At 41.3% G+C, this 24,004-nt stretch overlaps 1 protein-coding gene across 4 annotated transcripts in view; it reads left to right on the top strand.

Annotated features, from left to right (window-relative positions):
- Positions 1–1,294: 1,294 nt before the first annotated feature.
- The window catches only part of USP12 (ubiquitin specific peptidase 12), a 140,344-nt gene continuing 117,634 nt past the window's right edge, over positions 1,295–24,004 (top strand). The window contains exon 1 of one of the 4 annotated variants that reach the window (XM_033104435.1): positions 1,295–1,600. In XM_033104435.1, coding sequence (XP_032960326.1) covers positions 1,553–1,600 — 48 coding nt within the window. In that variant the 5' untranslated portion in view covers positions 1,295–1,552. The remainder of the gene's footprint in view (positions 1,601–24,004) is intronic. The other 3 variants (XM_033104436.1, XM_033104437.1, XM_033104438.1) reach the window with 3 other exon arrangements.

The following is a 24,004-nucleotide window of genomic DNA, read 5'->3' as shown; positions in this document are numbered from 1 at the left end:
AAATCTATTTTTCACCTAGATTTTTGTTCGAATGTTTTGTTTTGTTCTTTGAATGCTTTTTTGAATGAGGTAAAGCATATCTGATTTTAGAAGTTTGTCTGAATTCAATTCTATCAGAAGCTCAGCCCCACTGAAATGGGGGAACCCAGAAAAGCACCCCATCACTGTATTTCACCAATCGAAAAATATCACAAGCTTTCTAATTTATAAAGTTATTCTATTAACTTGAACTACTTTCTCAAATAGGAAGAAATAAAGCTGAGTTGCTTGATACGAAGAAAAGGGTGCAATGATCAATTTTATGAAAGTAGAAAAGAGGAACTATACCACTAGCTAACGCTACTTAAATATTTCTCACCGGGCATTTTTCTCACTTGCTAGACTTCATGTCTCGGTAACATCATTATCACTGCTGGGTTGAGATCTTCCCTATTTTGCAACTCAATTTTCTGAATGAATATATTTAGAAACTATATTTATAAACATACTCTAAATTTATGGCCAACAGGCAGGCAAAGAGGCAGCTTTGCCCTCCACCCTCCACCCCCCCTCCCATTACTTACCTTTCTTCTTCATTCAAAGAGCTAAACATAGTTTCTTCTTTGCTTGCCTCTTTCATTTTCTATTTAGTCTTGCTAAGTTAGGGATTTTTGACCCATAAGTTAGGGGATTTTGACCCCGGTAATTCACCTACTATATATTAATATAAAAAGATACAAACCACTGGTAAGTGCTTGGGACGTTGGGTTTCCTGGGTTATTTTAACTGTGCAGAAGCAAGTTTCCTCCCATCCCACTCAGAATTACCAGATCACCGCCCCCGTTATTTGTTTCAGCAGTGCGGAATACCTGTCGGGTCGCCCTTGTTGGAGCCTGCGATCAGCCCCTTCCAGGATTTACACAGGTGGCCTCCGAGGCGACCCGCACCTCCCCGGGTAGCTCCTCCCAGCCAGGGTTAGGGCTGCCGCGCAGGCTCTAGGACCGCGACGCGGGCAGGAGGCGGTGCCTGGCCGAGAGCCGGGCGGGGCCGGCTCCAGAGTCCCCCGCAGGCGCACCTCAGGCGGGAGAGTCGTGCGCCGGGGGAGTGGGCGGGGCCGCGCGCAGGGCGGTCCTGGCGCGCGGAGTGGGCGGGGTTCCGCGTGGGGCGGTCCCCGTACGCGGCGGGTGGGGGGGGCGCGCCGCTGGGCAGCGCAGCTGCGGGGCAGACCGGGCATTAGGGCCTCAGCGGAGCCCGCTCCTCAGCGCGCTGGGCGGGGTGTGCGGCGGGTGGCTTCGCTGGCAGGCGCGGGCCCGGAGGCAGCGGCTGCGCCCTGCGCCGGGGAGGAGCCGGGGGCGGGCGGCCGGCAGGCGGGGGCTGGGGCCCGAGGCGGGGAGTGCCGGAGCGCCCGCGGCGACGACGGCAGCGGCGGCAGAGCAGGCTCCGTGCGTGGGTCCGCGGCGGCTCGGGGTCCGCCCGCGGGCCGTAGTGTGAGCGGGCGGCCGGGCTCCCTTCCTCCCCCGCCCGCTGCCGCCGCCGCCGCCACTGTGATTGGGTGGAAGATGGCGCTGGGCGGATGGAAATCCTAATGACAGTCTCCAAATTCGCCTCCATCTGTACCATGGTAGGTGCGGCGGGAGGGCAGCCGGGGCGACCCGGGATCCCTGGGGCGGGCGGGCGGTGCGGCCCTGGTCCCCGCCACTCACCCGGGTGGTCCGCGGAGCCGGGTCGTGAGGCGGCAGGCGGGCGGGGGCGGTTGGACTCCGGCGGGCAGGGGGCGCGGGTATTAGCGGCCCCCCGGGAGGGGGAGGCGGCGGGCGAGCCTGGGCGGCTCGAGGGTGACCAGCGAGGGGACACCGGTGCTGGACGTAGCGGGGAGCGGGCACTGGTCTCCAGCGCCCCGGCGCTCAACTGCTGAAGTCTTCCCGCGGCGCCGGGGCCGAGCGGCGGGGAGCGCCGGGCTGTGGGCGCGCGAGCTGGAGCGCGGTCCCGGCTGGGGTCGGAGGTGGAAGGACGCGGAGCGGCGCGCGCCGTTTCCGTCTGGCGGTGCGCGGAGCGGGGAGGTGGCCCTGGGCGCGGGTGGGGGTCCGCCGGCAGGAAGGCAGGGTCTCGTTCCTGCGGGAGAAAGGACGGAAGTCAAGTGCAGATTTCCTTCCCGCGGCGCGGGCGAGGCCGAGTCCCCCACCCGGTGCTCTGGAGAAGGGGGTGTGTATGAAGGTGGAAACTTTAAATAAGTGCTGTGGAAAATTTCCCCATTTCTACTCTGAGAGCGACGAGCTCTCCTTTTTCCAACCGTGTGTCCAGGTGGCAGTCTTGTCTTTGGGAATCCACGATAATATTGAAAACAGCTTAAGCTTTCCTGTCATTTGTTTACTTGATACACCGGGCACATCTGTGTGTGGCTCGAAGTAGTTCTGTGCAGGGACTGACTGCGAGCGTTATTGTGTGTGTTTTATCGGAGTTTTTAAATAGACTCTGACAGCGAAGTGCTAATGCCTGTGGAAAAGTCCCGAATGAAGCAAAACGTGGGTGCGTGTAAATCTCGGTGTTTTTGTGCTTAGGCAGAAGCACAATTTTCCACACGATGGGGCAAATTCGTTTCATTAGTTCTGTGAGGCTACATCTAGGGATCATAATTAGGAGCCGTTGCAGAAAAAGTTATTCTTTGCAACGTGGGCCTGGTGATCATGTTACTGAAGACTTCTGAAATCTTTCCTTCTGTCTATAGGAGGTCCCCAAACAGTCTTCCATTGAAGGGTGAGGCATTTTTATGTATCTTTTTTAAAGGAGTGGTGAGTCAGATCCAAAAGGTACTCTAGAAGCAGATTCTACACTGCTTTAGATGTTGATGAACAGTGTAAAAAATGGCCGAAATCAGGTGGGGTTAAAATCTGCAGGATTAAAGAAATCACATTGCATGAATCATTGGAGAATGCGTTTTCTGAAATAGATTTTTTTCCCTTCACAATTTATATTTTAGGAAGCACTGATATTAAAGGAACTGTATTGAAAGGATTTCTGAGGGTCATTTGGATTAATTATTTTTAGATATGCTGGTGATTATCTTACCATATTTCAAAAGGAATGTGATAATTAAGTCTTTGAAAGTGATAATCTTGCCAGATTGCTGAGCTACACGGATTGTCAGGTCATAGTTCATTGTCAAAGTCTAGTACTTCTGGAATGATGTGTTACTACTCTTTCCTAACCATTCATTCACACAGTATATCAGGTACACATTTGGCACCTACTTAGTGGTAGAGACTCAGTGCTGAGTGCTGGGGATGCAGCGGTGATCAAGACAGTCCCTGCTTTCATGGTGTTTACATTCTAGTTGAGGCGGACAGTATTCAAATGAACAGATTAATAACGCATGCTATAATCAGATTAGGAAACATGAGTAAGTGGGATTCTGATCTCAATGTCAGACTCCAAAGCTCTTTTTAGGGTTTCCGCTCTGGGGCATTGCATGTGGTGGGTGTGTATGGTTGGCGAATACAGAAACACCAACCAGTGCCTGGCCAAATGAGATTGTTCCAAAAGTAGTGTTAAAATTGCATCTATATTTATATTTGAATAAATTCTGATGTGTTTCTAAAGTAATGCAAATATCTGAAAGTAATCTGCAATGTTATTCTTTAAAGAAAACTGTAACCCACCTCCTGAGAATTACAAAATTGACAATCAAGAAAAGCAAAGATATTTGGCTCTCTGCCTTTGTAGATGCTATTTTGCTAGGCTTTGAACACTTCCCCCTTCCCCCTTTGTCAGTGAGTTCATACCTGACTGTCAGGCAGTTGACATTACTTGAATAATCCTTCCCCTGGCAATCCCTGTCCTGTCTTCCTTTTGTAATTTCACTGCTTTTTGTAATCTCAATAGCCTCGTATGTACTATGTTGTAAATTTTTCTCTCCTTTGCTTTTTGGATTGTGAAAGCCTCAAGGGGAAGGACTACCATTTATTTCTGCCCTTTGGTGGAGCACTAACTTCTGCATACAATAAAACAGTTTCCCCACTCCCTCTTTTCCTACCAGTAAGTGAGGACGAGATTGGGATGTGTGTGGAGTGGTGGAGGGGCTGCACCTAAAGATAGTTCTCAGAATCAGTAGCTGTGAAAACATTTATGATGAATTGAGATTTTATTCCGTAAATAATAAAGTTTATAAAGTTTTCATTAGGCAATGTAAGGTACCTGGGCAAAGTGGCACTACCAGGGTTGGGTAACTTTTTCTGTTAACAGCAAATCTTCAGATATGTGTTACTCTAGATCACTCTTGTTCTGCTACATGTGAATATTAGTAAAGTTTGTTTTTCCTAAATTAGCCTGACCCAAACGAGTGATTGTTTAGATTGCAATGAATTCATTTGCAAAGGTATCTCTAAAAATGCCTCTTATTTGTCCGTGAAAAAATACATTGTCAGTATTGCACAGTGTTTGTTTTGCCTCTGAAGTGGCTTCGAACTTCAGGGCCTGGCACAGAGTAGTTACCTAATATTTAATATTATGCTTAATAATTGTGAAATAATGGGAAAAGTGGCCGAAAACATACTCGTATAGAGAGGCCTATGTTTTGAAACTGAGGTGGAAGTTATGGAGCAGTTTTTGGTGGTCTGGGACCGGACAGTGACACGGGCCATGGCTGTTGCATGGAGGTCGGTACTCCCGGCAGGAGGGCTCCTTAATTGTCAGCTAGCTCCCACTGTGATAATTACACTCTCTTACTGTGTGGCTTGGGGAGGGGATAGGACAGAGCAGAGGTTGTTGCAGGGATAGGTGGCACTGGCCTGGCTGCTACTTGCCCATCCCCAGTCACAGGGTGAGATAGAACAAGGTGGCAGTGCGGCCAAGGCCACAAGTTAGCTGCCAGGGGGGTCTGACATCTGACAGGTTTGCCTGAACAAGCCTGTACCTAGCACAGCACCCTGTGCCTGGTAAACTTGCATCTACTTATGGGAGGAAAGTCACAGGTGAAGCTGGCTATTTGTCTTCTTTTTCACTGGCATCAGTCACTCACTACCAGTTAGATGTGGGTCTGTCAAAGCACTCCAGAAAGAAAGGTAAGGGAGCAAACAGCTCAAAGCCCTTGCCTTGTTGAGGGGGGTGGTTTGATAGTCTCCTCTTCAAGTAGTCAGAATATTGTGTTAAGTAATAAAATTCCTGGTTCTATCTCAAGAAATACGGGGGATGAAATTTTTGTGTAAGTAAAATATGTAATTGATTCTTACTGATACTTTATTAGTCAAATAGTGTCTCTATGATAGGCACATTCAAAGTGAGCTGCCATTGTTTTATTAATTTTTGCTGTTTTTACTGAGAGTGTTAATTTAAGAGGGATGAAAACTTCAGAAATAAGGAGTCTTCTATCAGGGATAAATGTTGGTTAAATGCTGACAAGGAATGTGTAGCACGTATTTGAGGAGGCTTAGTAGAGAACATTGAGCATAAGTGTTATGAATTTTTATTTAAGCCTGCTGATCTTTTGAATTTGGTTAGAATACGTTTTGGACATTAAAAATTACACGTTCTTATTATAGAAAATTTGGAAAATACTGTATAAAACAGAGTTTGGAACCTCTTAAGAAAGCAAAAAGAAAATATTTTGAACTTCCAGAGCATATTTTGTCTTTTTAAAAAAACCCTTAATTGAGCTTATACCCTAGATAAAATTTTACATTTAATTTGCCCCATGAATGATGGATTGTTTTGTTAGGTTTAAAATTTGTACTATTTCAGAGAAGCATGGAGAGTTGAATGCTTTAAAATGATGATAATAGCAAGACTTGAACCCAGTAAGGCACAGTGATAAGCTACTGAGTCCTTGGCAGGTTATAATGATTATTAGAGGATAAAGTTATGTAGTTATAAGGGACGATGGGCTATTCTAATCGTAGGCACTTATTAGTTATTGCAAATAAAGGTAAGACCATTGGGATTTGAAACTTAAATATACTTAAAAAGCTTAGTTTTAAATACCATAATCACTTATGTGCTGCAATGTGTATAAATACTCTGGTCTTATTTTATATCATATGGCTTTGCTTACCTTCTGGTGGTTTTCTCCACCTACCTATGGCTAATCGTTTTATAATAGATCTCAAAATAGGTTAATTATCTACCCTACCATGAACCACCATGCGATGAGGCCAGTGTCAGCAAGACTTTATCACGTCTTCTTGTCTTGTTCGATTCTAGGCTTTTGACCAAGCCCCATAGGCATTGAGTCCACCCCCTTTTTGTCACTTACAAGTTCTTTCTTCCATAAAAGTCATATTTATTGTGGCTCTCCTGAAACTTTTACTGTCTCAGATTATTTAAGCATTTGTTTACTTAGCATTAATTCCTTTCCAGAAACCTTCATTTTTCAGATTTAAATAATCTAATTTTGTTTTGGTTTCTTTTTCAGTAGGTCAATTTCAGAAATTTTATATAGTATTTTGTTATGTATCCTCCAGCATGATGCACTAAAAAGGACAGTTGGATCAGAAAGTAAATTCTAGTGCAGATTTTGACGTTTAGATCTATATGAGGAAGTCTCGTAAAACTTTCTGAGTTGATTTTTCTCATATGTAAAAAAATAAAGGGATTGGATAATTATTCCTTATGTGTTTCCATCTAGATCTAAAACTCAGTGCTCTCTGATCCTCTGAGAGTTTACAAGTGATTATTGATATCATCATTTTGCGAGTGCTAATCATGTTTTAGATAATATGAAGAGCACGGAATTAGACATAGTTAAATATGAATCATGCGCAATTTCCCAGTTTTTCTTTTTAGTGTTACTGAATTTATGGAAAGTTACAGTCCAAAGTGAATGTATATTTTTTCCTTTAAAAGCATTTAGTGAAGGTTAGTGATATCACCGTTTTATTCATTAATAAGCTAATTCACATAGCTGTTGACTTATTGTTGACATTTTTTTTTTTTTTTGCTTTTTCAATGCCATTTAAAAAAGATTTGAATTGGTTCCCTTGTTTGACATGCCACATTTCTCTAGCTGTGAGTATGCCCTTGGACAACTTCTCTGTGCCACGATTTCTTATCTGTAAAATGGGGATAAAATAATATCTCGTTCGTAGGGTTGTCGAGTGATCCCTGCCTGGCCCGTGGGAATCACTCTGTAACGGGCTGTTATGGCTGTTGTTACCCTTCTGAAGTGATGTGCTACCCTCAGCGTAAGAAGGGCTCACCTGTACTCATTCATGTTAGCTCAACAAACACTATAACAACACTGAAATTTGTTTTATGAAATACAGTTATTTCCGTTCATTTTCATCATAAGAAATACTGGTTTTATTAGTATATGCCTCAGAGAAAACACACATTGATTTTGAAGTTAAGTGAATTAGATTGTGATATACCAACTAAGAATGTAGATTGTCTTCTCTGTTTTGAATAGTTTGTAGGAAGAGATGTCATTCCTTTTGTCTAGGAATAAAAATGGTCTAATTTGTGACATTCTCAAGCATGTTTTACAACTTTAGATAACTTGGGAGTGCTACTTTTAGAAGAAAATCTTACCGTATTTTTTATACTAAGCAAAAAAACGCATGATAACTTTTTGTCGTTAGGGCGAGGTGTGTGTGGTAAAGTCAGCTTTAAGCATATTTCCTTTCAGAATTTCCTATTGTTTACTGGGGCCCTATTATTGCACTTCATTCCCTTTTGCCTCTGTCCTGTTACTCTTGTTGGCCTGCAGTGCGGTTCCCCAACCTGCTTGAGACATCATGTCTAAAACCTGTTCTCTCCCCATCTGAAGTCCTTCGAGGTGTTGGAAGAAAAGGGTAAATGCTAGATATTATGAAGAGTTATGGATTGCTGAGTTGAAAACGCAGTTAGACCCAGTGTTGTTGAAAATACCTATATATAATCTTGATCATTTAAAATCTTATGCACAAAATTTGTATTAGAAAGAGATGAGAGACAATTTGTATACATTTATTTTGGAGAAAAAACTATTAAGTCTTTGACGACTTTCACAGAAGTACTCAAGAATTCTGTGATAGTGTGAAGTACGAGGTATTTAATGTAGAACGTGATTGAGTGAGATTCTGTAACGCATCATAATCCTATGTGTTCACTGGCTTATGCTTTTCTGTTGCTTCTCTGTAAGAAAGACCATTAGCTTTTTCTAAAAATTGTGTAGTGTCTACAGAGTGATGTATAAGCTTGCTTGGGATCGCCATCTGTAGTAATGCACATGTCTAAAGCTGCATGGTGATAAAAATGTATTCCAGCTTAAAACAAGAAGTTATGTTTATTTCAGTGATAACTGACAGCTGTTCTTACAGAAATGTTTCATAGGTCCAGGAACCATCCATGCATTTCCTACCTGTGAATAGTGGTTTAAGTTATAGTATTTTTCAGTGAAGTCTGCCTGAGTATTGTAGCCTTTGATTTTATTTTTTTGTGCTTTTTGTTTTAGTGACCTAATGAACCTTCTGCCTGATAGTGAATAAGTGTTTTTCGTTGGAGGAGGGGAGGATTTTTTTCTTAAGCTGATACTGATGCTTTTGGGGGTGGGGGGACGGGGACAGTAACGAACGCCTTTTCTTCAGTTAAGTACTTTCAGGAAGTGTTAGTGGAGCCCTGCTTTATATTAGGGTGTGTGTGGGTGCTGAGAATACAGAGGCGACTATGATCAGCCCTGGTCTTACAGGCTTCCTATCTCGTGTGTCCCGCGTGGATTCCAGTTGTGCAGAGAATGCAGCCTTTTGCCCCCTGGGCAGCCAGGAGCTGTCTGGATGGACCAGACACCCCTGACCGGTCACATCTAGGTGAGAAGAGTCTTATCTGTAAAGTTTTGTGGGCTCTACACATACTATTTTCTGTGTGTGCCATGATGAGAAAGAGGTGGGGAAAGGATAGACATGTAAAACAAGTGAGTATGATGAGACGCTTTTCCTGTTAGTGTACGTAGTACGAGTGTGTGGAATAGAAAGTGGTTATTTCTCTCTGGGAGAGCGAAGAGGGCTTCCAGGGAAGAAACTTCATAGATGAGATTTAAACCGTGAAATGAAGTCATCTATTTTATGGATAGGCAGAGGTGGCATTCCAGATGTGAGCGAAGGTGTAGAGTCATGGGAGAAGGTGCTACTTTTAGGTTCTGTAGGTTTGGCATGGAAGGGGGCTTGGGAGAAATAAGGCTGGAGAGGACGAAGGGGCCAGATCAAGAAGTACCAAGAAAATTTACCAACTATTAACTGTCATAAAAATACCAATAAAATATGTATTTAGCTGTAGGAAATTTAAGTTCAGAGGAAAGTTGTGGGATAAAGAAACAATGGACTTGATAAAAATATGTTGGTAAATTTCATTCTATTGATTGTCAAAGTTACTTGTATTTGGTTTTTAAAGCTAAAATGATGACAATAACGAGATGGGGTCGGGTAGAGGACTATTCATAGAGTATTTGAAACCTGTTAAAAGTCTTGTTCCCAAGAAACCCCAATTGAGAAAATTTAAAATTATACATGCATGTTAAAAACTGAGGATAAGTACACAACCACACAAGAAATGAATTTCCTTGCTTGCAAACCCGCAGAAACTTAAATGTTATCATTCAAACTCTGAGGGCAGGAAAATAGGAGAAACAAGATTAAAAAAAGAATGATAAATAGAAAACCAAAATAAAATGGAAGAAATAAACTCTGTTTCATTAATTATAATAAATCTAAATGGATCAAATTTATCTCTGTTATATTTGTGGAACTATCAGATTGCATTAAAAAAAAATTCCTTCATGAGACACCTGCCAAAAACAGAAGGACACTGTATGTAACAACAGCACAATACTGTTTTCACACCTAAGAAAACGAACAGTACTGTACACGTAGAGATTTTTGAGGTGTTTCAAACTCATGCAGTCCTGTTTTTGTTAGTCTCATACTCTTTTTCTCATTTCTGTTATCTTGAAGATCCATTTAGAGCTAGGAGAGCTCGGTTGATGTTAGCCCCACTTCCACAGATCAGAAAAACAAACTCCAAGTCACCCCACATCCACTAGGGATGAGGTCCAGATTGCATGGCTCCCCAATCCATGACCGTATCTACAAGCCAATAGGTAGCAGATTTTATGGTTGAGACAAAATTATTTTCCCTTCGTTTTTAAACAAGAATTTTGGATGTTTTGTCCCTAACTTCTAAGCTTTCTCTGTGTGTGTGGCCTTGAGTCCCACTTTACTTACTGAATTATTTGTGCTTCGATAGGCCATGTCCCTGATTTCTACTGTGAAATGGAATAATAATTTCCCCATTAGATGAAATGAGAGGATACATGTGACGTCCTTTGTACTGTAAATATAAATTGTAATCATTCTTACGTGATCACTGTTGGTAGGACTCCTGTCCTCATTGGGAAGGACAGATGGCGCCTTGAGACACCCCGGACCGTGGGGGCTACAACAGGGCTCACAAGTCACCTTTGACAGAGTGGAATCATTTCAAAGTTTGAAAATGAGTATTTTAATGATCCTGGTCTTAGGATGCTCAGGAAATTGACGAAGCCAAGTTTTGGCTTATTCTAATGTGTTAGGAATTTATGGTTCATCGAACTTTTACTTTTTTCCTAATGTATCTGTGGGTTTGGTTCTCTTACTGACATACAATTCTTGGCCAAATTATTTGGCCATGAGGCAGCAGTTGACTTCTGATGTCAGCAAACTTCCTGTAATTCCCTTTCAATAATATGTTTTTTAACGGTCTAAAATTATAGTGAGTAGATTGTGTTCATTTCTACAATATTGGTCTATCTGGTTTTCCAGGGATCCCTGAAAAGAGAACCTTTGTAATCTTTCAAAATAGGATCATAGAAAGAGCTCATCTGGCCACAAGTTCACATTGAGTCAGTCCTAGGGGCAAGGAGAGAATAAATAAAAGGCATCTGTTCTTTGGAATGCAAAATGTGTTTATAATGGGAAATGCTGTAGATAAAAACATTTCTTCTGCTTTGTGATGATTTGTGTCTAAAAAATCTAGCCATTATATCTTTGAAGAAATTTTTTTTTTCTCTAGAATTTTGTTCCTTTTTTTTTTTCCTGATGTCAGAAAGATTTCCCTGGTGTTTAATTTGCTTTATAAAGATACTCATGGGTGGGAGATGAGGGTAAGGGGGTCAAATATATGGTGATGGAAGGAGAACTGACTCCGGGTGGTGAACACACAATGCGATTTATGGATGATGTAATACAGAATTGTACACCTGAAATCTATGTAATTTTACTAACAATTGTCACCCCAATGAATTAAAAAAAAAAAAAAGATACTCATATACTGGATGATTAAGGTGGTACCCTGGGGGTACCAGTTGGTCCTTTGAAGATTGTGTGAGGAAGATGCGTTTTGAAATAACAGAGGAAGGGCGTTCTTTCTACAAAACAGGATATAATGTTTAGAGGGTTTCAGACTTTGAATGAGGGAGCCTTGGTTCATTTAGGAATAGATGAGGAACGGAAATAAGTGTTTTCATCATTCATTATTTGATGGACTTAAGGGTGTAACACTGATGGTTTCCGCAGACTGATGGTAATCAGAGTTATTTATTTAAAAGTGAACCAAAGTTGGAACAATTTTGAAATGTCAGAGCCTCAGAATTAGATATAATTGATCAAAAACAAACCCCAAAATATACTGCGCTTTGATTCTGCTTGGCAGATTTGTTAATTACTTTTGTTGTCATTATTTGCATGTTTCTTTAAAAAGACAGTTCACTTTTTTTTATTAGTTTCTTTGGCAACTTGTTTCATTTGTGCTTATTTTTAATTTGAGGAGGTTTACATCTGCCTCCTAGTGAACCCAGCTTAACAAAGACCTGATGTGTTCCTGTGCCTGATTGAAGCAGGTGCCTTGACTTTGACAATCCGCTTTGTAAATAGAAAGCTGAGAGGAAGTAACTTTCAACTTCTGATTGTGTTTTTTTCCTATAAAAAATCAAGCCTTAGCCGATAACCACACTTGCATGTTTGCACAATTGTCTTCTTATTTGAAGACGTCATGGGTTGCTCTTTTTAACTAAAATGACACGAGTGTGATCTGTCACCTTTTTTGTTGGCTGTAGTTTATCGCATTGGTTCTTTGAAGACTGCTGGTTGCCTTTGCTCAGGTTACGCTCCTTCCAAGCTCTGCGTGGCCGTGCCGTCTGAGTGTTGTTCACTTCTTTGTGTCCTTAAAGCCTTCCTGTGTTGTACTTTTTCACCCCTGACGTTAGTTGCTTGAATTCCCCACCACTCCTGGAACTAACTGGGTGGTAGGTTATACCATTTCAGGGCTAAGAGCCTGGCTTTCTTGTCATGTTCTTGCCCTTTTCTGTTAACCATGACTCGGGCCGTCTTAGCAGACTTTGCACAGTTGAATATGACTTCTATAACTTTTCACCTTTCCCGAGGAACTTATATAGAGATCTGATGTTTACTGAGTGGCTGCTTTGTGGTGCTGTTACTAGTAGGTATTTCACAAATTGAAATCTCAAAGGTGGAGAAGGGTTTGGATTTAGGAAAATTTATAGGTGCTAAATCTGAAGTGGATTCTTAAAAAGAGTTAGGATATCCAAGTACATTTTTGGTTGACATGGACGTTAACAAGGTGCTCTGTAGTATGTTACTTGGTCCTGTAACGGAGGAGGCTGGACTGAATAGGTGTGGCCCAGTGGAGAAATGGAGTTTGATGATAGAACATTTGTAAAACTTCCACACGTAGATGCCTGGTAGACATGAAATAGTCAGTAGTAAATGTTATCTTCTTTTCCTTCTGTCATTTTTGCAATCTATGTTTAATACTGCCTCTGAAATATAACATGACATGGTCACTGTTAGAAATGGAGTGGTAGATACGCCTCCGTAGTCCAATTATTAATGAATTGTTTTGACCTATCAAAACGAGAAATTTAAAAGTGAATTGAATCACTCAAGTTTAACTGCATTGTTAAAGAACAATATGACCTTTTAGAAACAGTAGTTTCTTTTCTACATTGTAAAAAAGTTAAAAAACATTTATTACTTTAAAAAGTACAAAATTGTGTGAAGTTAAAAAAAAGAATTCTCCTACAAAGAATTTTCAAGAATGAATTGCATGTAAGAGTTTGTGTGCATTTGTGTGATTAGCCATCTTCTGTGCGTATACAAACATGGTATTGTGTTTTTGTGTCATTTCCCTCCCTCCAAATAAATCTGGAGATTTATTTGCAACTTACTCTTTTCGCCTAATGTGTAATGGACATTTTCCTTTGCCCTTATGTTTCTTCATTCTGGGTCAAAACTATGCTCGTTTTCTCCATTATCTTCAATGTCCTGTTGTATTAGAAAGGTTTGGTTATATAATACTGTTTTCATTTTCTTAAATATCAATTGTATTAGTTTTCTAGGGCTGCCAAAACAAAGCACTGAAAACTGTGGTTTAAAATAACAGAAGTTTATTGTCTCACAGTTTGAGAGGCCGGAAGTCCAAAATCAAGGAGTCCGCTGAGTTTGTCCCTTTGAGGGTTGTGAGGAGAGTCTGTTCTCTGTTCCTGGCTTCTGGTGGTTTGCTGGCCGTCTTAGGCGGTTAGCTGTGTCGCTCCATCCTCTGCTTCTGTGCGTCTCTGTTCTCACTGTCTTCCTCTGTGCATGTCTGTCTCCGTGCCCAATTTCCCCCTTATTATAGGGGCACCAGTCACATTGGTTTAGGGCCCACCATGGCCTTTTAACCTCTGCGACTACCCCTGTAAAGACTTTCCACACAGGTCATGTTCTGAGGTTCTGGGGTTTAGGACTTCAAATGTCTTCATTAGGGGCCACAATTCATCCCATAACATCATTCGAGCAATCAAATCAGGTCCATTGTCACAATCAATATCAATGGATGCTCCGTAAGTAGAGTCATGTACTAGACACAAGATACGCAGGCTGTTTGGGTGTGTGTCCTCACAGGGCTTACAGTCTCTAGTTGTGCAGACCGGACTCAAGGTGACTGACTAGTGGCATGGACTTGACAGCGAAGGGCTAGTGCTGCTTCAGTGGAAGTGCCCTGGTGTTGGACTGGAGCCTGGACCCCTGGAGGAGGTTTGGGGAGCGGGAGCGGTGCAGAGGGGAGCGGGGTGAGCTCTGAACAGGAATTTGAAGAAAAATGAGGAAGGGAAAAGGGCGTAGAGAGAAGATGAGAATGAATGAAACAGCTAACAAACGAGTTTAGTGGTTAAAATTGCTTAAGTAGTTTGATGTTTCAGGATTCTTGTCCTCAAACTTGTTAAATGCATTGAGGTTTGTACTGGGTTAGGCGAACATGTGTGAAGGCGGTCTGGTAGTTTGAAAAAAGGAATGTGTGTTCATAATCACACTGTAGCCTGTCGATCTCATTTGTGAACCCAAATGAATTAATGAAAAGACGTGCTTTTGATCCAGTAGGTGAAGGAAGTGAGACAGATCAGAAATAGAATGCACTTTTTTTGTTCCCATAGTAGTGACAGAAAAAAAGTCTGTAAAATCTTAGGCCCATTTCAACTATGGCACTTCTACTGGTTTTTAGCTTATTGTGTGTGAAGCTTATCAAATGACAAGGGATCAGAGGAAGTGGTTTCATAGAAAATTTCTTGGAAAAAAGTCAACAAAACAGGATTACTGTGGGTCAGTAGTAAAAATAAGTTATGCAGAACATATTTTTGTGGCAATTCCTGCTGTAAAGAAACCTCACCAATATTATTTACATTTCAGACCACTTTATTATTGATTTTTTTCTGAACAGCTGTAAAATTTATGAAATGGGCCACCAGGCAGTAGTATTGTTTCACAGATCAGGAAATGGACGAATGGATAGATAGATTGCTTCCGCCTGCAGTTGTGCAGTCAGTGATTTGAGATGAGGATTCTGCCTAAGATCGCGCTATGTTCCATCTAGCGCTTGGCCACTGGACCGTACTGCTGCTGATGTAAATGTAGTGTCGTCGTCCCCCCAAACCCCCCACCGCCTGCCATACAAGCACAATATCCTTTACTCTGTGCACCACCCCTACCCCCAATTTCTTAAACCCTCAATCTAATCATTGTCGAGTTGCCCAGTTGTCTCATGGTTTTATACAGTTGGGTTCACACATTGCATTTGGTTGTTCTGTCTTTGAAGTAAGGGTCTCGTACCCGTGCGTGTCTTGTTGAAGTGAGGTTGCCCCTTAGCTTTTCCCGTTTTCTGCGTTTGCTGATTGCGCGCCTTCGTGGTGTTAGCATATGTCCCTCCTGTGCACTTGTGTGCTGGTAATGGAGAGGCTCGGTCGGTCCACATTCCTTGTTTTCTTTCGTTTTTGCAGGCCCAGAACGGTGGGCAGTGGGTGGTGGGGAAGAAAAGGTGCCCTAGGTGATGCGTGTTTCCTGTCCCCTCACGTGAGGAGGCACCGGGGCCTTGTCTGCGTGACATAAGGTGCTGGTACCCAGTGGTCAGCGAGTCTTCCATGCTGCAGTTCCCCTGCAGCTTTCCACCTAATGGTTTTGAGCAGCTGTTGATCATCATTGCGTAGATCCAGCATCGGGTCAGGGTTGCAGAATGGTTGTAACTGCTTCTATACGGTTTTTATTTTATTTTAAAGAAATACTCCAAAAAACATTTAGAATGTAGATCTAGTCTTTATAGCGTATTTAAGGCCAGATAGATGGAATATGCAGAATATTTTCCTAAGTGTACTCCCAAAATAAGACATTTAGTCAGGCTAAGCTTTCACATAAAGTGTAACTTTTTATACCTACACGTAGTTTTGTGGTGTTACGAGCGCAGAAGCACACGGGCCCCCGGAGCACTCTGGCCTCTGCCCTGGAGTGAGCCTTGCCTGGTGGTAGTGCGCTGAGGCTCCACGGGCCAGGTGAGCTTTTCTTTTCCGCTTTGAAGTCACGTATTTACTACTCTTACAATTAAAGCGACTTCCAGTTCTTAAGCATATGATTCGGAAACAACATGAAGTTGCCAGATAGAGTGACTTTACCTTGCAAAGTTTAGGGCTGTTAGAGTGCATTTATTTCTATTTGTAGTGTTTAAAATCACCTGAAAATTTATGTGTGTGTATTAATTTCCTGTGGATGCTAATAACAAGTTACCACAAATGCAGTGGCTTTAAGCGACCTAAGTTTATTATCCTGGAGGTGAGAAGTTTGAAGTGGGCTAAGATCAAGGTGTCTGTAGAGCTGCGTTCCTTTCTGGAAGCTCTAGGAGCGAGTCTGTTTCCTAGCTGTTCCTGCTCCTGGACGGGCCGGTGGCCCCGCCTCTGTTTTACACAGTGGAGGGGGGGAGGGGAGGAAGGGGCTGTCAGTCTTCCTCGCGTCGCATCCCTCTGACACTGCCTGTCCGGCCTCGTCTGTCAGTGTTACCCCGGGCCCCTCCCGACGATCCAGGACAAGCTCCCTGCTCAAGGGCCGTTGATGAACAACCTTAGCTACCTGTCCGTCGTGGAACCTAACATGTTCTCAGGTTCCCAGGATCAGGATGTAGACATTTTTGGGTGTAGGCTAGTACTAGTCTGCTACCACAGTACGTAGACATTTTTAACAAAAAACCAGCCAGCCTTCTATTAAATGCAGAAAATTGGTTCCTAAGAGGCTTGTAATGAATTTTGGGCTGGGTGAAGTATTGGAAAGAAGTTTCAGTGGATTGGTAAACATGCCTTTTGTGCTAAGTGGATGTTAAGAGGTGGTTATTGTCTTTTTTAAGCGTAGGAGTAGCAAAACGTGCTTTTTTCACTTCAAGAGCTGTTAGCACAGCACACCAGCAGTCTCCGCAGGAGAGACTTAAAGACACAACAGGGCATCAAGGAAAATTAGCTAGCAATACCTTTACAGCTTTTGGTAAGTTAGTAAATACCGCCTTGTAGCGTGAGAGATCACGGAAATGGATACAGTGGATGAAACCTATGTACTGTGTGGCATTGCTCAACACGGGGTGTGTAGACTTTAAGAACAGATCAAAACCTTTTACATTTATAATAATTCAAATGATGGTCGGGTTTGATTAAAAGATAATCTTTGGGCTTTAGAGAGAAGACTTTTAGAACAGGCTGTGTGCCTCCTCAGGAAGAAAGGATGGGGAAGGGTATGTGGGAATTTTTCTCACGTAAGCTGGAAAAAGATGGCGATTCTTGTAATATATGTGAGATAGATTTTTCACACTTAAAAATAATATTAGAATAAACTCTTAAGTTGAAGATTGCCGGATCTCAAAAGATTTTTGTTTTGCAGTTATTAAACAACTGTCATGATTAGATTCGATATCTCAGTAAACTTAAGAGAAATAGATTGAAACAGAAAACCTGAACATTTAGGGACTTTATTTTTCACATTTTGCTCATGAGTTGAGAGGAAAATCAAGAGAGCGGGAAAGATTGAGACGTGTTCAAGATGAGAAAAACAAAGAACCAGTCAATATGTCCAGTGCTGTGCTAGGTGAATGGGTGGGGACACGAGTACTTTCTTGAGAGAGATACGGTCTTCTTGGGGAGATGAGACTTAAATTCACATATTAGAGAAAAATATCAGAAAAGCGGGCATATGAAATCTGCGAGAGTGGTCTGGAAGGGGATGTGTTGAACGTTGGATTCTCAAACATTAACAAGATCTGTAACTCATGTAGCAATGAAAAGATTGTAGCACCACTTTTTGCTGTTTTAGAAGTGAAATATTCATTCTTGCCCTTTCCATTTTTTGGAGTAGTTTATTGTTACTAGATTTTTATAGAACTTACTATTTGAAACGAGAAGATACTTATATTCTTTCACTTGATACATATTTACATGCATCTATATCCATTTAAGCTAAACAACTGTACATTTATATTGGAGACTGTAAAAGTGAATTTGAGTTTTGCATGCTATAAGCTTTTTCTCCTTTTTGTGGCATTTTATACATATTACATCTGTTAATGTTATAAACTCAGCAATACATTGTTATAATTAGTACTTGACCATCTGTTTTTTATAATAAGCCCCTTACAGCTTTGCTCCCACCCACCTCTTTTGTCCTTCCTTTTACTGGTAAATATATTATATGTATGTTACATTTGTATATAAAGCAATACTTTATATATACATCCCTATTATGTTATACAGTTGCCTTTTAAATCGGTTAAGAAAAGAGGGGAAAAAGTATTGATAGTGTTGTTTGTAGTGAAATAATAAGGTCCTCTTTATGGTTCATGTGGACTTGAATTACTGTCTGAGGTCACTTGCTTGCAGCCTGAACAACCTCCTTTAGTATTTCTTGTAAGGTAGGTCTGCTAGCAAAAAATTGTGGGTTTTTTTTTTTTTTTTTTTGCGGGGGTGGGGAAGGGGGTTTGGTCTGGGAAAGTGTTTCATACAGTTTGAAAGCTTTGACGGATTTAGGATTCTTGGTTGACAGTTTTTTCTTTGAGCACTTTGAATATGTTACCCCACTGCCTCTCACTGCCATTGTCTCTGCCGAGAAGTCAATTGTCTTTTTGTTGTTCCAGTAAGTAAGTGACTTGTCCCTTTTCTCCTGTTACTTTCAAGGTTTTATCTTTGTTTTTGACTTTCAACGTTTTTATTATCATGTGTCTCTTTGTGGGTCTCTTTGTTTTTGACGTATACTTAAATTCTGGTTTATGTTAGATGCCTGTACCTTTCAGTTGGAAGTACTGTTTATTTTATTTTATTTTATTTTGATAGTGCAGTTATAATATATCAACTTGGTTAGAATGATTACATGAATTCAGATTTGTTTCAACTGAGAATATATTACTATAGTTAAATGTTACAAACATTCTCATAGAAGCCATTCCTAAGAAAATTGGAAGCAAACTAAAATGAAATAACAGCCTGAATTCCTTTCCTGAGTTGTATACTGCTGTGCCCATAGATGAATGTCACTGTACACGTCTCCCTTGAACGACAGGGGTTTGTGGTCCCACTGAGACGCAGATTTTTTTTTCAGTAAATATACCAGCAGCCCTCCGTATCCCTGGGTTTTGCATCTGCAAATTCAACCAACTGCGGATCAAAAACAGTATTCTCGGTTCGTGGTTGGGAATCTGCGATGTGGAGGGCCAGCTGTATGCTTTCTGTATTTTATAGGGGACGTGAGCATCCGTGGATGTTGGTATCCGAGGGGTATCCTGGAATCGATCCCCCGCAGACGCTGAGCGGCGACTGTAGGTTAAGTTTTTGGGGACTCAGAAGATATAGTGGATTTTTGACTGTGTGAGGGGGGCATTCAGTGCCCCAACCCCCACATTATTCTGGGGTCAACTGTATATTTATTCTACAAACGAAATTGTTCACTGCGAGGTAGCTCTTGAAAACAGCAGTGGATGAGGGTGCTTAGCTGCATGGAGGTTGTAGGCTAGTGTTTTCATTTCCTACGGCACCTGGAAGAAGTACTACAAACTGCGTGGCTTCGAACAAGGGAAACTTACTGTCCTACCGTTCTGGAGGCCAGAAGTCCTCATTCAAGGCGTTGGTAGGGTTACGCCTCCTTGGAGGGTGCTAGAGAAAGATCTGCCCCAGGCCTCTCCTAGCTCTGATAGCCTCAGGCACTCCTGGCTTGTAGATGGCTGGCCGGTCTGTGTCTGTTCACATTTCCCTCTGGGTCTAAATTACCGTGTTTCCCCGAAAATAAGACCTAGCCCGACCATCAGCTCTAATGTGTCTTTTGGAGCAAAAATTAATATAAGACCCAGTCTTACTTTACTAGGGACTTAACGTACTACTGTACTTTTGGAGGGTGTTTTGGAAGGGAAGCACCTGTCCCCTCGTAGGCATGGATGCAGGGACAGTCTGTTCGTGGGGGCATGCAGTGATACTTTCCTACTAAAACATACGGATTGCTATGTCTGTGTGACTCGTGGGTACTGTATTTTTTTTTTCAGAGGAGTAGCAATTGGTTAGTTTAGGTATATTTTAAACTAACGAGTTTAAATACCTCTAATCTCACTTATAGGCCAGCAATGGGGCTCCACAGTTGTGGAATTGATGCTTAATTTTGCATTGGTTTGCAAATGGCTGACGTTTTCTGGAAGTGGATGTAGTTAACTAATTGCTCTTCCCCCGACCCCCACCCCCTGTAACTGCTCTGTCCCCTCCTTTCCATCCTCCAGCCTTTCACAGCTATGCAAAATTTTTCTTAGTACATGAATGCTTAAGAAATTTTGTTGTTGTACTGATTATAAAAGGAATAAATGTGATGGACAGAAATGTATAAAGAAGAAGCTAAAAGTCACTTATAATGCAGCAATCAATTACATTATGTGTGTTATCCTGGTCTTTAAAATACATGCAAGCTTGATTTTTAAAACACAATTTGGATTATTAAATATCTTTTTAACTGTCCTGTGAGTAATAGAAATAATTATGAATGCTAGGGCTCTCAAATCAGATTTTTTTCCCCTCCCATCTGCTATTCTGTAACCTCTTAGAGGCCAACACATTTATTTTCATTGTTTCTCATTTTCTCTGTTGACAACCAAAGTGTGGTGGTACAGATTTATCATTTAGGAGTTACAAGGGACCTTAAGATAACTAGCCCTTTATAGTGACAGGTGCTGCAGGGGAACTAATCTGAAATTGTGATATTTCACAGTGATGAGCAGATTCCAAATGAACTCCTTCAACATAGTAATTTAGATTGAAGTTATGTGGGAGCTAGTTTACGTTAGTATTAATTTGTCTTTCCTTCTGGAAAACCTACCAAACTGGAATAACAAGCATTGGAAGAAAATGGTTGTGCAGGAAGACATCAACTAACAGATTAATTTCCAGAGATTTTTTTTTTTAAGCCAGTTGATTGGAGCTCGTTATTCATTTTCCCATAAATTCGTTCCTTGGCCAAGTGGACAAGGTGTATTTTAGCACTGATTGTAATTCAGCAACATTATGGCAAATAGTTCATTTATAGGGGCTCCTGTTGCTACGTGGAGAAAAGCGACGCTTGGAATTTTCATTCTTCAAGAAGGCAACTCACTGGGAATATCTTACCCTTTTACAGTTATTTGAGGAGAACTTGACATTTGGGGAGGAAGGGAGAAGTGAAGAGTGGGAGTTCTGCATTTGACACAGACCTGTGTTCACGTTTCCCCACTGCCATTTATTAGTTACAACTGTAGGCAAATTACTTTAAACTCTTGAGTTCCTTCTGTCTATAATACAGGCCAAAAATAATACATGTCACAATCGGTTATACTTAGCTGTGTGCCTGACATTGTAAGCTCTATACACTATTAACTCGATTAACTTAGTTTCTATAACAACTCTGTGAGGTTGGAGCTGTTGTTATCTTTTATGGATAAGAAAATTGAGGCACAAATATTAATAGCTGAAGGAATTTTCCTCATGTCTCATGGTAATTATATGGGTAGAGCTGGAATTCAGGTCCCTGAAATCTGGATTCAGAGTGTTTGTTCAGAGTGTGTCATACTCAGCTGCTTGTCCAAAAATACTGCTTTAAGGGTTATTGGGAGGCGTAAAGAAGAGAGTCAGGTGTCCAGTTCAGTAAATGTTAGTTCCCTTCTTCAGCTCTTTAAGTGTCTGCCAGGAGCCCTGTGTTTTCGTGAAGTGAACTCATAATCACAAAGTGTGAATTCCCTGTACCAGCCAAGTAAGTTTCAGTGACCTGGCACCTCTATACATGTTCCCTCCTTACTGCAGGAGAAAATCCCCAGTCACACTTGAGGGCTGTTTCAGAGTGAGTGGAGGGGGACGGAACACTCACTGGGAAAGGTCTGGGCAGCACAGTGGTGGGGTCACTCGGTGTCAGGGGTAATCGGACGGGAAACCCCGACATGTCGGAGCGCTTCTCTCCCTGGGGACTGACAGTCTTTTCTTTGTCCTGAATTATACTTATCTCTTCCTCGATATAGGTTCTAGTGAAAATTTAACCTTTAGGTTAAAAGTTATAGGCATATTTGAGGAAGGAATTGAATTTCAAGGAATGATTAAATAGGCAGACCCTGATGGATCATTGAAAAATAAGGGCATACTTCTGCCTAACAACTCCATTTTCTCACCTGAGAAAAGTATTGGTAATTTGCTAATATTTTCTAATGTTTAGACCATATTCCAGTTCCCCAGTTGTTTTAAAAATGTCTTCTCTGATTTTTTGTTTTGTTTTATTTGAACAACAGTCCAATCAAGGTTCATACTTTACATTGATATTATGTCTGTATAGTCTCTTAAAATCTAGAACAGTCTCCGAGGTTCGTTTTTTTTCTCTGTGACACTGATGTTTTGAACAGACAAGACAGGTTGTCTCATGTAATGACCCTTTTTGGATTTGCCTGACCATTTCTTTGTGGTATCTCTTAATTTGCTTCTCTGGCCCTTGTGTTTCCTAGAAAGCAGAAATTAGGTCGTACGCCTTGGTTAGAGCGAGGTTCAACAGTTTTTGACAGGAGTACTTCATAAGCGATGTCATGTATTTCATACTACAGCGTGTCCTGTGAAACGTGGTGGCAGTTGTGCCACTGTTGGTAATACTGAGTTTGATGACCCAATAAAGTGGAGGCCACCAGGTCTCTTCATTTTAAGTGAAACGTTTTCCTTTGCAGTCACCAGGTCATCTGAGGTAAGGGTGCTTTGCCATCTCCTCTTCCCCAGTGCACCTACTGGGGATGAGGGTGGTTTGAATTACTGCTTGGGGTTTTGCAAAATAGTATTTTTCTAATTCTGTTATTCCTTCCATGTTTATTTATTAGCAGGCATTCCTCTATGAAGAGTTTCTCTCAGTAGGTGAAGAAAAAGGCAGAGTAAATACTAAAGTCTCCCATAATCAGTTGTTTGAATAGGGATTCAGCGTGACACTCTCCACCAATGCTGTGAATGAGTTTTTCCTCCCTTATCATTCCTTTACTCTTTCCTTTTTTGAATATCACGGTGGATTTTTATTTATTGAGTGTTTTATAATCAGTTACAGTTGGCTTGATAATTACAGTCATTCTTTTTACACTTGATCTTAGCCAAAAGGCCGAGAAGCGACAGTCATTCTTTTTAATGCTCAAATTATTCTAGATTTTGCCAATGAGAGCCCGTCACGGGCTTCTATTATGACTCCTTGATATATTTTTGAATTTACAGAAAAGTTGCAAGGATAGTACAAGGAACTCCCGAATAGCTTTTACTCAAGTTCACCAATTATTTACATGTTGTTAAATTTGCTAGGCAAATGTTCAGTCACACACACTCTCACACACGATTTCATCTGAACCGTCTGAGGATAAGTCAGAGAATTGGGCCACTTCACTCTGGAATACTTCAACGTGCATTTTCCAAGAACAAAGATATTTTCTTTTATAAACACAGCATAATTTTAAAAAATCAGTGCTATTTCTAATCCATAGTCCATTTTTAAAATTTAGTCAACTGTCTCAATAATGTCCAAAATAAAATTATCATATGGTGTATTTGTCATTTTTTATTGTTTAATAATGGTTTCTCAGCCTTTCTTTGTCTTTATTGAAGTTGATATTTTTGAGGAGTACTAGCCAATTATTTTGTATACTGTCTCTCAATTTGGGTTTGGCTGATATTTCTTCATGATTGGATTTAAGTTACACATTTTTTAGCAGGAGTATCACAGAAGTGATGTGTCCTATTCAGGAGGCATATGATGATACTGCTTGTTCAAATATTGGTGGTGTTAGCTTTGATTATTTGGTTATGGTTTTCCACCAAGTTTCTCCACTGTCAATTTAACTGTGCTTTACTTTGTAATTAATTTTGGGGAGGTACTTTTCATACTGAGTAAATATAGTGCTCCGCACGAAATTGCACTAGTTTTAGGACTGTCAGTCCTAGTATATGTATTTGTTGGCATTCTGCTGCAACAAAGAGGTTTCCCTCCCTTCTGTTTATTTGTTAATAGCAGTATGGACTTTAAGATTATGACCCATTATCATTGATTTTGATGCTCAAATTGTCCCTTACATGGCCAGTGGATTTCAAGCTGGCTCCTCTTTCCCTTGTCATGGCTTCATCATTCTTTGAACACTTTCTAACTTTTTGGCATAAGATATTCTCGATTCATATTGTACTTTCCTTTCCACAACCCTGCAACCAGCCATTTCTCTAAAGTGTTTTGGTTGC

Source organism: Rhinolophus ferrumequinum, chromosome 4, assembly GCF_004115265.2.
Source record: "Rhinolophus ferrumequinum isolate MPI-CBG mRhiFer1 chromosome 4, mRhiFer1_v1.p, whole genome shotgun sequence".
Taxonomy (NCBI): Eukaryota; Metazoa; Chordata; class Mammalia; order Chiroptera; family Rhinolophidae; genus Rhinolophus; species Rhinolophus ferrumequinum.
This window is presented reverse-complemented; position numbering and strand designations above follow the sequence as displayed.